Source organism: Enhydra lutris, unplaced genomic scaffold (genome assembly GCF_002288905.1).
Source record: "Enhydra lutris kenyoni isolate GAN:26980312 unplaced genomic scaffold, ASM228890v2 scaffoldscaffold5, whole genome shotgun sequence".
Taxonomy (NCBI): Eukaryota; Metazoa; Chordata; class Mammalia; order Carnivora; family Mustelidae; genus Enhydra; species Enhydra lutris.
In genome coordinates, this window is record NW_019154089.1 from 30899048 (window position 1) to 30913512 (window position 14465).

General features: G+C 42.0%; 1 protein-coding gene across 1 annotated transcript; it reads left to right on the top strand.

The window, feature by feature from the left end:
* Window positions 1-8082: 8082 nt before the first annotated feature.
* LOC111140919 (nascent polypeptide-associated complex subunit alpha) lies at window positions 8083-8961 on the top strand. Its single transcript, XM_022493182.1, has one exon. The coding sequence runs from the start codon at window positions 8195-8197 to the stop codon at window positions 8840-8842; it is 648 nt and encodes a 215-aa protein (XP_022348890.1). The 5' UTR covers window positions 8083-8194; the 3' UTR covers window positions 8843-8961.
* Window positions 8962-14465: the final 5504 nt, after the last annotated feature.

Genomic DNA, 14465 nt, shown 5'->3' on the forward strand with positions numbered 1-14465 from the left:
GAAGCACAAAGAAAAATCTCATTTAAAATGTTAATGGTGCCCTAGCTGAGAAACACTGTGATGACTTTGACCTATTATAGCCAGGCTGTCCAGGACTAACAGAGCTCATGAGAAATGTAGCTAAGGACAGAAACAAACCATTGCCAGAGATCGTTTGTTTTTTGTTTTGTTTTGTTTTTAATAAGGTGCCTTTGTAGGAAACAAGAAAACCAACATTTTCAGCCAGCTTTAGAATTCTTCATAGTTCATACTGGCCTCTAAGACTTTTTAAAATCTTCTTTTTATCCTTTTTTGATACATTTTTCAAGAAGCTCTTGAGGTGTTTCAGGAGACCCATGATGCAACCGTAGTCAAAAACAGAAGTGTTCCCATCGCCCTTAGCCTGTCCCTGCCTGGTGTGTGGAGGCTGCCCAGTCCAGGCCGACCCAGAAGTCCAGAGTAAATAGCAGGCTCCTGCTTCTACATGTGGCTCGGAGATTAAATTTTCTAGGACAAAATCAAATAATGCTCTGTGGAAACCGTCACCTTGGTCCCAAAGTGATGGGATAAAAATGCACTTTTTCCTGGAGGAACTGGGCAGACCCAAGCTCAGGAATGGGCATGGAGATGGTTGTTCAGAAAGACCAGTTTCTTCATTTTCTAGGGGAGAAAAGCTTGAGGGTATCGAGGGCTTACCTGAGGTCACACAGCAAGTTTGTGGCCAAGCCAGCGCCCACAGTAATGAAAGGTAGAGTATCCTGGTTTTGTAGTAGACCCTCCCTAGATTTATTCTTAGCAGAGTCTGATTGTAGGTGAAGCCTTCACTGCCAAGATCGAAGTGTAAAGGCCTATGTGCCTGCCAAACAGCCAGCATTTAGTGTATTGGCAATTTGTGTTTCCCTGGCACCAGGAGGAGGGTTATAGAGCTACCCAATGACCCCAACCTGGTCTTCTTTTGGCAGAGTTGATGAAGGCTATTATAATGGCCAGGATTTCTGTTGGAAATGGCAGAAACCCAGTCAACTCAAATAGTCAAGACTTATCAGCTTGTGTCCTTAGTAAAAATGCGAGGTCCTGTGAGAGGCAGCGCACAGGGAAAACCATCAAGACTCCCGTTTGATTCTTTCACCATTACCTCTCCCCTTCCTGAGGGTGGGTCAGGTGTGTGTATCTGAACAGGCCCATTTGGCAGGATGTTGGCAATCCTAGGCTTTCAGAAGCTTTTAATACCATCACAGCAAAGACAAGGGATCATCATTTTCACTGGTTCTGGCAGATGACCCTGGAGGAAAGTTTTTGTTCAGGTCATGTTCTTTCTCTGAACCAACTGCTGTCACCTTGGAACTAGAGTTCTCTCATTGGGTTAAAAGCTTGAGTGGCACCCTGGAGGCTAGGGGACAAGGTGGGGAGAGTTCATGTTTTCATAACCATAGGAAAACTGTTTTGGTCATCTAAAACCATAAGTATATAGAGCCTAATCAAGGGCTAAGAACATAACATAGGAGATGCTTATGGTTGGGGCTCAAACATAGGGTAAGTTGTAAGTCAGGGAAAGCTTTATGGATGGTCTAGGACTTGACCCAGATTTCCAGCTTCAGAAAACAGTGGAGGCATCAGAAGAGTAGGATTAGGTAAGCCTAAGTGAGGGGATCGATCTGATGGGATGGACAGTTACCAAAGAAAATATCTGGTCTATTAGCAGTATTTATCTTTCTAGTCCTTCTTTCCCTTGAGAACACAGGAGATGTTCAATAACTGTTGGATGAAAGCTGATTGGCTGTTATCATTTTATTGGGGCTAGTGACGCTAACTTCAAACTCAGGGGACTACATCTCTTTTCTGTAAAGAGCCAAATAGGAAATATTTGGGGGTTGATGGGCCATATAGCTTCTGTCTCGACCACTGAATTCTGTTGTTGTAGTGTGAGAGTAGCCATAGACTATACAGGAACAGGAGCGTGTAGTGTTGCAATGAAACTTTACGTACAAAAGAGGCAGCGCAGCCCACCAGATTCGGCTCTCAGGCTGCAGTTAGATGATCCCTGTTCTCCCTCCTCTCCCTGCCTCCACTCCGACCAATCTCCAAGCCAACTCTTCATATTAGTTGCCAGAGTGATCTTTTTCAGGGTATCCTCAGAACCTGTTAGTCCTTTGTAACTGCGATGATTAGTGGCTGCCATATTTGTTTTGGATAAAAGGCCGGCTCCTTCCCGTGTGTCCAGAGCGATGCCTGGTCTGGCCCTTGACTATTTCTTGAACCACACCTTCGCTCCTCTCCCTCCTCAAGGATGTATGCCAGCCACTCTGGTCTTCTGTCCCCACGACTTATACAGTATAATCCTGCTTCAGGCATGTACATATCCACTGACCTCACTCTGGATTGTTCCTCTCTTGTTCCTTCTCCTTTGGTTTTTAGCTAAATTGAACTTCCTCATAGAGGCTCTCTATAATCACCTTGTCTAAATTGAGCAAAGCCCCTTCATCATTTTTATCTCAGCCCTACATGCTTGTTTGTCAGAACACTTTTTTTTTTAAGATTTTATTTATTTATTTGACACAGAAAGAGATGTCACAAGTAGGCAGAAAGGCAGGCAGAGAAAAAGGGGGAAGCAGACTCCCTGCTGGGCTTGATCCCAGACTCTGAGACCATGACCTGAGCCAGAGGCAGAGGCTTTAACCCACTGAGCCACCCAGGCACCCCTGTCAGAACACTTACCACAGCGTAACTATTCACTCGTTTGTTTATTTCTTGTCTGGTCTTCCACTAGGCTGGAAGCTCGGAGTTAGGCACCACATCTATTCTGTTCAACCTTATATCCTCAAGGCCTGGAAAAGCCCCAGGTATATAGTAGAGCTCTATAAATGTCTTCAGATGATTTAATTGGCAGCCTCCTAATTGTTCAGAGTTTTATTCCTTACCTTAATCTCACTCAACTTCAGATTCCAATTATGAGCTCTTTATATCCCCCAAATGAGGCTGTCCAGAGCTTCTAATTCTCATGCCAGCTGGACTTCTCTCTTCTCAGTAATTTGGGTTTATTTTCAAAAGTATGATCTATTTCAAATCCATAGAAAGAGCCACATGCCTACCACTGAGATGCTAGTATTTCCATGTTTATTTCAGATTCTTTCTGTATCATCAACATTTTAAGTTAATTAAAAAAAATTTAAACACTTCTAAATTAAGTACAAAGTTTTTAAAAAGCAACTTATTATTCTTTTTCTAAGACTTTGTTTCCGAAGTAAGTAGAGATTGTTTCAGAGAAAATCCTGGGTGATCAAGGACTGAATCTCTTTTAGTGCATTTCCTGGGCCAGTGTATACTCTTTCATCTTAGCATAATAATGTATTACGTTCTGCCCACTTGCCCAAAAAGAATATGAAGCCTGATCATAACAAGACACAGTTACCTCATTTTGCATAGTTTTGGGTTTTATTGTCAGGGCGAAGCTGCTTGCCGAAATTCTAAGCTAAGGAAATAGATTAAAATCAGATATAAAATGTAACCAAGTCCTCTTACAGGCAAAGTAGAAACACCAGGCCTGTCTTTCAGTGGTCTCATGACAACACAGTGACTCGTCAGAAGACAAACTGTTTCCTTCTTTAGTGTAAAAGACATCAATTTATCCATTTCCCATGTTTATTCTGAGTTCTCTCCATCATCTGCACCTCCAGACCTCTGTCTCCCCATTTCTCTCCTTCCTCCTTTTCTTGACACTGCCCTCAGCAGTGACTGTGTGGGGAAAGCCCTCACATGGGTTTCTGCTCCTTCATCATCTCTGGAGTGAGGAAAGGAAAAAGCCTGATGCTGCCAGAGGGCTACTGTAAGGTGCTTAGTGTTATTGCAAGAGGCACTTTTCAGACATTAAATCCTTAAAACTCACAAAGCCTGCCTGATCCACAAGAGATCAATATTTAATATTCTCCTCATTTTAACAGATGGCAGAGTAAACTGCAGAGCAGCTGTGACACTCACTTCTTCAGAGCTGCCATCAGAGATTTTGATCAACTCAGGCTGTCAGTCTTAAGGTGGCTGCCTGTGAAATAAATGCTCTTCTGTTGGTGGCAGGGGGTGGGTAGAAAACCGGTCCATCACAGGGAGTCTTACAGAGGACCTCTGAGAACACAGTTGTGATGAGCTCAGTTAAAATCTCACCACTGCCAATTATACCTGCTGTGTGACTCTGGGGAAGTTACTTAACCTCTCTGAGCTTCCGTTTCCTCTCCTGTATAATAGAAATATTAACAGCATCCCCATATTAGGGCTGCTATGAGAACTAAGCAGGCGGAACTGCTCAGCACAGTGCCTGGCGTGTGTAAATCCTTCATAAATGTTAGCTGAAACTTGACACCCGTGGAGGGGAAGCTGTTCCCCTAGGAGCCCCATCTGCTGTTTGTCCTCACTGCCCACCACTTGTATCCCTGAGACATTCTCACAGAATGCCTAGGACTTTGTAGAGCACCTTGCCAGTTTTCCCCTGGGGTTTTGGGTTTTGTGGTCTGCTGCAGATTAACAGGCTTGTCCTTCTACAGTAAAATTTAAGATGAAATTCATGAAGCAGCTGCCCCATGGTTCTCAGGAGTTATGAGCCGCAGCTCTAGAACAGAGCCAAACCTTCCTAATGGCCCCAGATGCATCCCTTCCTTCCTGGGGGGGATGGAGGTGGACTGGCCCACCCATCCGCTTTATCTGCTGTTCAGGTTGTAGAGAGAGAGATCTGGGACCCTCTCATCTTCCACAGCACTGCACTGGAATCTCCGGGGTTTGCTAGGTGATGGGGGCCCTCCGCGGGTTCCAGCCAGGTTACAGACCAGTTCCCAGCAGAGAACCTCCTGTCCTGGGAGGTGAGAAGATTACCTTTTGCAAACTCATCATTGTTAGGCTATCAGATGGCCCAGATTTTCTCACGGGTGTCCTTGGAGGCTGTTTAAAAACTCATCCACAGCCTCACCCCCTTTTTTACTCCTTTTTTCCTCTCCATACTCTTCATGCAAGTCCATACTCTTTGCTGCATATCCCCTGGCACGTTGACAGCACCATCTAACTTCTTGCTTCTCTCTCCTGGTTTACTGTCTGTTTTTGACAATGTGGCTTCAATCACGGGCAGCCTCAGAGGGGCCTATCCATCACACCTGCACCACTGGTCTGGCGATCCTCCGCAGCACCAGGCTGTTTGGTTTCCACCTGACTTGCCAGGTTGATCTTTGTCCTTCTCAGGACTTTTCCCCTGGTGCTCTGCTCTTCATCACCTGATGCCTCATCGACCTAGATTGGTGACATCCCTAATGCACACACACCTTCAGGAAGCCACGATGTCCTAAGGTTTATGAGAGTTGGTTTTCACGAATGGGTACAATGGGGAGGCTGAACTGGGAGATAATTATTATATTGACTATATGTATAGAGATTCCTGCTTCCAGTTCCTAGCACAGTGCTCCCAAAACCCTTGTAAATTGGGGGGCTAGGAGAATCTTTTGTACTAATGTATAGTTATTGACCCCAGTTCCTGATGGAGACCTACTAAAATCCTTGTAATGTCCTAAGTGAGAAGAGCACTAGGAGTATCTTTCGTTCTAATATATGGTCTTTGATTCAGGTTCCTGACCTAGGGCTCCTAATTCCTTGGAAATTCCCGGTTGGTAACAGAGTCTTTTATTCTAATGAAGTGACTGTATTCCCAAATGGGGGCTGGTCACCAGAAAGATCAAGCCATAGTTAGAAGTTTAGAATTTTCAGTCTTGTCTCCTACTCTTTGGAGAGAAGAGAGGGGTTTAAAATTCAATTGGTAATTGATCATGCCTCCACGTGAAAGCCTTAATAAAAAAAAAAATCCCAATAGTATGGGTTCAGGGAGTTTCTGGGTTGGTAAACTCATCATGTGCTGAAGGCAGCACACCCCAACCCCATAGGGACAGAAGCTCCCATGTTTGGGACCCTTCTGGACCTTGCCCTAGGTAGTTCTTCATCTTGCTGTTCACTTGTAACCTTTACAGTATCCTTTATTATAAAAAAGAAAAAAAAAACACTAAAAAACGGTAAATGTTGGTAAGTTTTCCCCAAGTTCTGTGAGATGTACTAGCAAATAATGGAATCCAAGGTGGGGGAATGGTCATGGGAACCTGGTAACCTGGGACATTTTACTTGAGGTTGACATCTGAAGTGGAAGGCCATCTCTCCTGGGACTGAGACTTTGCCCTTGGAGTCTGTGTTAACTTCTCTTAGTGTTAGAGCACTTAGTGTTAGAATTGAATTATAGGACACCCAGCTGGTATTACAGAGTTGCTTGATGTGTGGAATGTCCACCCATCTGGTGTTAGAAGTACTGTGAGTGGGGTGGCAATGGGAGAGTAAGGGAGACACACAGGAATGTTTGCCTTACACAGAATGTCTGTGTTTCTTAAATTCTTTCAGGCTGGGTTGACAGATTCATTTCCTATGAATCCAACATATTGTCTGTTGGTTGAGTAGGAGATTAGGTCTTAAGAATTCTGAAATTTATCATCCTTTATTCTTATAGTTCATGGGGAAGAAAACCTCACTCTTGGGAGATATTTGACAACTCTTCTTGGTATATGGGTCCATATGTCAAATCATAAGAGTCAGGATGGGGGCTGCCAGGCTGCAAATGCCAGTCATGTGACTAGATGGGGCTTTTGAGTCCGGTAACATCAGCCTGACTTCTGGGGAGGCGAGGAAGCCTGGAGATTGAGGTCAATCATGTCTATGGCATGAAGTCCCAATAAAAACGGTCTCAGGAGAACCTCCCTGATTGTAATTATAAATCAATACTGGCAAGGTGACATGTCCTAAGGACCTGGAACTTAACATTTGGTGTCCTCCCAAACATCTCCCTATGCATTTCTTCACCTGGCTCGTCCTAAAGTGTATCCTTTATGACACAATTGCAATTATAAGTATAAAGTTTTCCGGAGTTCTATGAGTTGTTTGGCAAATTATCAGACCTGAAGAGATAGTGAGAATTTCTCAATTTATAGGCAGGTGTGCAGGAAATATAGGTGGCTTGGGACCTGAGAACTCATAGATGGTGTCTGAATTGTGGCCAGTCTTGTGGAGGACTGTGCTGTTAATTCTGGGTGGATAGTGTCAGAATTACATTTCAATACCTGTTACCCAGATTCCTCTGTTGTTAACATCCTACCCTGTTTGCTTTATCATTTGTGTGCTCCTCCCCATTCTCCCTCAATACTTCGGTGATATTTCTGAAGAATACATATGTTCTCTTACCTGATTGCAATATAATTATCAACATCAGTGAATTTAACATTGATACCATACTTTAAAACTCATGTTCCAATTTTGCCAGTTGCCATGTGGCCAGTTGCCACCTCATGGTGGTTCATTTTCTTGCATGTCTGGTAATCTTTGGTTAAAAGAGCATATGAGGCTGATTTTTATTTGAACATAATTTCATCCAGAGATGAGTTGCAATTGTTCTGTGTGTGCTATACAATGAAATACTATCAATATGGAGACCACTTAACTTCATTTTAGATTCCTTAGCTTATTTTATGAAACTCAGATTTATCTTCTACCTCAAATTGCTATTAACTTAAGGTCTTAGGTATTAACTTAGTCTTAGAAATGAAACCGTGTAAAACGTTTCACCCTGAGTATAGCCATTACTGTTCCTAGGTGCTTCCTGTTCATGGCTCTAATTCAAGCTCAGCTTTTTGAGGGGGGTACACATGTGTGTTACCTTCTCTCTGTGAATTACACTTTCCTCTGTGAGTCCAGCAATGAAATTAAAAGTATGCTTTATGTGGAATCTAGCTGTTTTGAGGGGCCGGGCCTTTCCATAATACTGCTGGAAACTGAAGAGAGTAATTCTTGATTCTGTTTTGCGGACTTAAAATTTCCTCTTCATCTAAGACAACAACATACAGTTATGAAAGAGGGAGTATCAGGATAATTTTAATAATTATTCCCATTTAGACTGAAAAAGAATGGAGTTATAGAGCAGTCACTGGTTTGGAGCAATTCTAAAGCCCCCTTGGCCTCAGCATTGGTTTGTTGGTAGATGTTCCTTCATGAGGCTTCCATTCTGCTCCCTGAGAGTATTTCTGTTGTAAATTATCTTTCCTGGGTTCCGCGTCCCCCGCACACCCTTCGCAGAGTTTTTAAGAATATTTGACTCTGGGTTGGGCAGCAGAACGGATCCCAGTCAATTCAGGCCTCCTTTTTATTCCCTTCAGAAATGCCTGGTGAAGCCACAGAAACCGTCCCTGCTACAGAGCAGGAGTTGCCACAGCCCCAGGCTGAGACAGGGTCTGGAACAGAATCTGACAGTGATGAATCAGTACCAGAGCTTGAGGAACAGGATTCCACACAGGCAACCACACAACAAGCCCAGCTGGCAGCAGCCGCTGAAATTGACGAAGAACCAGTCAGTAAAGCAAAACAGAGCCGGAGTGAAAAGAAGGCACGGAAGGCTATGTCCAAACTGGGTCTTCGACAGGTTACAGGGGTTACAAGAGTCACTATCCGGAAATCTAAGAATATCCTCTTTGTCATCACAAAACCAGATGTCTACAAGAGCCCAGCTTCAGATACCTACATAGTTTTTGGGGAAGCCAAGATCGAGGATTTATCTCAGCAAGCACAACTGGCAGCTGCTGAGAAATTCAAAGTTCAAGGTGAAGCTGTCTCAAACATTCAAGAAAACACACAAACTCCAACTGTACAAGAGGAGAGTGAAGAGGAAGAGGTTGATGAAACCGGCGTAGAGGTTAAGGACATAGAATTGGTCATGTCACAAGCAAATGTGTCAAGAGCAAAGGCAGTCCGAGCCCTGAAGAACAACAGTAATGACATTGTAAATGCTATTATGGAATTAACAATGTAACCATCTGAAAACGAGGACTTTTTTTTGGTGTTTCAAAAGAATAACTGCAGCTTGGTTTGAAATTTGTACTGTTTCTATCATTAATAAAGTTATGGCTTCTTGTTGGATGAAAAAAAAAAAATTATCTTTCCTGGCTTTTGGCTCTGCTCTTTAGGACAATCTTCTGTTTTCTTTATTCTCCTTGGCCAGCAGTATTGTGAGCATAGGTGGTATATACCTTACATGGGAGCTGGCTCAGCTTTCTTGACAAGTGATGTTTGGGGGCCCGAGTGTGGTTTTAAGTCTTAAATAGTCTGTTACTTTTAGTCCAGGACCTTGACAATAGAAAGCTCTTACAAAACTTAGTAGTCTTAGCTACTGGAATCCACTCAGTTCCATGTGCCAGTAGCCACTCTTGGCTTTTTGGTATCCTTCATAAGAATGTTATCACCTAACATTCGGGTAAAGAGACTTTAGAGGCTGGGCTCCAGAGCCAGACTGATTCAGGCCAGTATCTCTTCTCTGCCACTTGCTAGCTCTGTTATCCTGAAGAATTATTTAACTTTTTTGTTGCTTTAATTTCTTCATCTGTAAAATGGGGATATTAATAATACTAAAAGTATTATTAGTATTAATAATAATTAGTAATAATAATTATTAGTTAATAATATCATTTAATAAAGTAATAATAATAGTAATAATAATTTATTTGTTGTGGTTTGTAGGGAGGATTTAGTGAGAAAATGGACATAAAACAACTAATGTGGGGTAAGTCCTCAATAATTGACAATCATCAGTATTAGTAAGCATTTCGATGTTCATACTGGCTGAATTCTTTAATTCTTTAAACACACGTACAAGCCCCCGTTTATGCTCTGTACCCTGTCAGCCCTTGCCTATCAAGATTCTGTTTTTCAAGACTCAGATGAATTACCATATCTACTATTAAACTTCTTCTCTTCTCTCAGTGTGCTGTATTTTTACCTCTCTGTTTCCACAGCAATAGCTCATATGTCCATTCATCACTTACGTAACTTAGGTTTTTATTAGGGTGAGTCATGTGACCATGTGTTTTACCTAAGAGAGGGCTGACCTGTCCTTATTTGTCATTATTATCTTTCTTCCCTCTATTTGTGCTAATAGTTCCTCTCCTAATATTTGCATTGACTTGAACTCTTATAGGAGATGACTTCACAAAAGGACAGATGTTGTGTCCCTTGGGATTGTATTTGACTGTCTGTTTCAGAAACCTGTCCAAAATGCTTAACTGAATGAAGCTTTATTTTTCTCACATAAGAAGTCATGAGGTGGGGCACCTGGGTGGCTCAGTGGGTTGAGGCCTCCGCCTTTGGTTCGGGTCATGGTCTCAGGGTCCTGGGATCAAGCCCCACATTGGGCTCTCTGCTCACCAGGGAGCCTGCTTCCTCCTCTCTCTCTGCCTGCCTCTCTGCCTACTCGCGATCTCTGTCTGTCAAATAAATAAATCTAAAAAAAAAAAAAAAATGAGGTGGGCCTGGTACCACTGTTTGAAGGTGTCTACAGGAACACGGGCTCCTTCTCTATTCCTGTGCTGTCATCTTCAGTGTGTGGCTCCCACCCTCAGGGATACAAGATGGTGGTCCGTCTCTGAGCATCACACCTGCTTTCTAGCCAAGAAAGCGTGAGCACAAAAGACAAAAGATGGAAGTCCCCAACATCTCATCACTTTTGAGGAAGCTCTCAGGAAGCTCCGCCAGTGACTTCTGCTTGCTTCACTGGCCAACACTGGCTCACAGGACCACTGGAGCTGCAAGGAAGGACAAAAGAGTGTTTAACTAGATATGCTGTTGTGCCGAATGAAATCGGGATCATGTTAGTCAAGGAAATGGGAAATTGATGGTGGGCAGGCAGCAAGTAGAGGAGCATTGTTCATGTGGTTTTGTTGTTCTTGAAAACAACTGAGATTGACTCTGGGCAGCCCGAGGGAAAAGAACACGGACCTGACTTGAATAGAAGAAACGTGGTTGAAGGCTGAAGGGGGTAGATGGCAGGGGAACCCTGGGAACCCCAGCAGCAGGAAACATGAACTTTCTGGGGCACTGCCATTTATCTGACTCAGTAATAAAACAGGTTCCTGGTCACTTGGTTGTGAACTTCTGATACTTGGGATAGAGAATATGATTAGCCATCTGAGGCTTCTGGTCTCCCTGGCTCACTGGGCTTCATTTAGGTGACAGGACCATGGGGCATAAACACAACCCCAGGCTCTGGCTTACCCCTGGGTATGAGGATTTGTTCCCAAAGAAAAGGCAGTTCTTGAGGGCTAGACAGCTATTATGATTGGTCTTGGCATAGAAAAAAATTAACACAAGGGCTGGAACTCCGTTTCGCCGGATTGTAGCACCACAGATTTCAGAACTCATCTGGGACATTTCACTCCTTCCCAATGAGTAGGCAGCATGTTGGAAGGATGTCTATATGTCTGGCTGTAGATATGTAGGTTTGTTTGACACTCAGTGCTGTCAAACAAACTGGGGATTTATCTACTTTTTAAACTGGGTAGAATTTAGTTGAAGCCAGTAAGGAAAACGCCAGGTCTCATGGATGGCTAGAAAGTAAGGATTTCAGCCTGATGGGTTTTGTACCTGAAACTCCTGTAAGTGACGAAATGTTCTTAACATTATGGAGTTCTACTCTCTTTTTGGATTATCCTTGGGAAGGGGAGACAGAACTGAATACTCTTCTACCATATCAGCCTCTCCCTTCAAGGACTTAAAGATGAATATGCCTTTCTTTTGTAGAAGCCCATTATTTCCTCTATTATGGGTCTACTTATTTTTATACCTTGTTGTTTGGGAAGGTGGAAAGTAGGAAATGTCTTGTCATTTGTTTTCTTGCTACTTTTCTTCTTTAAGCATCATCAAATGGTATATAGCCTCATGATGAACAGCATGAGCTGTGAAGTCTGACAGATCTGAGTTTGAGTTCTTGCTTTGGTATTCACTGGCTGTATCATCATGGGCTAATAAAGCCAATGATCTTTGGCCACACTGGGTATGATAGATATTTTCCAGGGTTAGTCTTTACTAGTACATTTTTCTTATGTGTGTGGGTATGTATATATAATATCTGTAATACCTTTGTCCTGCTTTTATTACTTACCATTATATCTTGGATGTCCTTTCTTATCAGCCCAAGTAAGTCAGCTTCAATCTCTTTAACGGCAGCTTAGTATTACAATATGTGATTGTGCTGTCCTTTATTTAGCTCATTTCTCATCAGTGAATGTTTAGACTTCCAAATTCCTACAGTTAGGAATTATACTGCAGCCTTAGATATTCCTTTTTACATGTATATGAGAACATATTTATTAGAATAAATTTCTTGAAGTGTAATTGCTAAGTCAAAGGGCATGTGTGTTTTAAATCATTGTGGATATAGGCAACTCATCCTCCAGAAAGTTGGTACCAGTTTCCACTTCTACCAGATCATGTAGGACAGGCTATTCCTTACAGGCTCACCAACACTTCTGGTTTCAAACATTTTAATATTTAATATGATAAAATGTTATTTAAGGGTTTTAAGTTTAATTTTGAATGTGCATTTGCACATATGTTTAAAAGTCATTTGCATTTTTATTCCTGCCAAGTATCTACCCACATTATTATACTTTTGGGGGAGAAAGAGATAGTTTTTACTAGTTTTACCATTAATTGAACAATCCACATTATCCCATTGCTTATAAATGCTACGTTTTTATCTTGTCAGAAATCTTTTGTGTATGTGAGGAGGTAGAGGGCGGTTGGCATATCTTGGACTTTCATTTCTTTTTCTGCAAAACCACATTTGAAAGTTACATGTACTGGCTGATCTTGATCCAAATTTACACCTTAATTTTATTGATAGTCTGAATCAAATAAAAGATGTTAAGGCTGCTTTATTTTTTGTTAGCCTCTGGTTGTTATGTATCAAATCAGTAAGTAATGTGTTTATGGCACCAATTTAACGTTTGACCTGGCAGATGATATAAAGTGGATAAAATTTACTTCCAAGTAACCATTAACTGTTGTATGCTAATAAATTACCTTGGAGATTTGATGAAAAATGACGGGGCATATACACAGTGAGGGGATTGATGAGGATCAGTGAAGAGTTAAGGACTTAAAGCAGTTCTTCATCATTCACGGTGTGCTTTGCTTATACAGATCAAGGCCTATTTTCACTCTGTGACATTATCTTCTCTTCTTAGAGACTGCTCTGTTGGCACTGGCATTCCTCAGGGCCTTTGCACATATGGTTTACAACTACCTATGCTGCTCTTTCCTGTGAAATCTGCTCCTTCATGTTCTTCGGGCTTCTGAGCAGATATCCCCCATCACAGTGGTCTCTCCTGACCAATCTAGCTAAAATGTACTCTTACCTTGTGTTACTTTTCATCAAAGAACACAGTACTCCCTGGCATATACTTATTCTGACCTCCCTTGAGCTCTACATGCTTAGCACATAGATTATAGCCTAACACATAGACATTCAATTATTTGTTGAATGAATAAACACATCTGCCATCTTCTTATCTTGACTGCTTATTACCAGGGGACAACTTAGAAGTTGCAGAAATAGAAGAGGGTTCGTAATTTCTTCATTTTAAACCAAAATACTGAATTTTATTTATTTATTTATCTGTTTATTTGCTTTCCTCCGTCTTTAGGAAAGTAGGAGTCCCAAGAAAGTTAACTTGGCTTTGGTAGGTGTTTATATCTAAGAGATGTTGTTCTCTCCAGAGTGGAGGGAATGCTGGACTAGAAAGCACAGAAGGCAGGATACCAACCAAGAGCTGAAAAACCAGCAGGTGACAGCCTGCTCTCGGTTGTCATGAGTGCATGTCCGAAAAATGGATGCAGGAACTGGCATGTTGTTTTTAATTCTTGAGGAAACCTATGTCACAAAATCCTAAGTCTCTCCGCATCTAAACCAAACCATTTGTTATTCTTCCATTGATACAGTATAGAAAGATGAGAAATAAAAAACAATTTTCTTGGATAATACTTTTAGATTGCTTATTAATGACCTAGAATTTCTGCAACCATGGACGCTTCTATGTCGGAAGGATTTGGGGTAAAAACGGTAAGTGGGAATCGATTAAGAGATTATTTTGAGGCTGTGTTTGCAAAACAAGGTTGAAAATTAATTTAGGAGTGATGCCTAATAAGAATTTTATCATCTCCTAGCCACATTCTACCTCTGGACCTCCAGCTAGGAATGATGGATGAGGGGAGTCACAAAAGAGGAGGTCTCAAGGTTTCGAGCACCATGGTCCATGGAGTAGTTTGGTTCCTGGTGATTTCCTGTTTAGTATGAAGTTTTCTGAATTCTCAGAGCTCTTTGGTGGTATCTCCTCTGGCCTCCTGAATTTCACTTGCCCATTCTTCTGGGATAATTGCCTTAGCTACGGCTTTCTTGGCTGCAAAAGAAATTGTTCACACTGGTTTAAGAAAATAAGAAATTTTATGAACAGCTTCAAGGTTGTCTCAGGGAATTTAGGGGCAATAACCTGTGAGTATACTTTACAAGGTCTCTGAAACAGAAGTGCCAGGGTGTGAATATCAATCAGGCATAGCTGTGCTCTTTAGAACTCTGGGGCCTTCATGGACTCTGATCTTTACTT

Excerpts from the sequence above, each read along its gene's own strand:
- LOC111140919 (XM_022493182.1), top strand. The coding sequence starts at position 8,195 with ATGCCTGGTGAAGCCACAGAAACCGTCCCTGCTACAGAGCAGGAGTTG.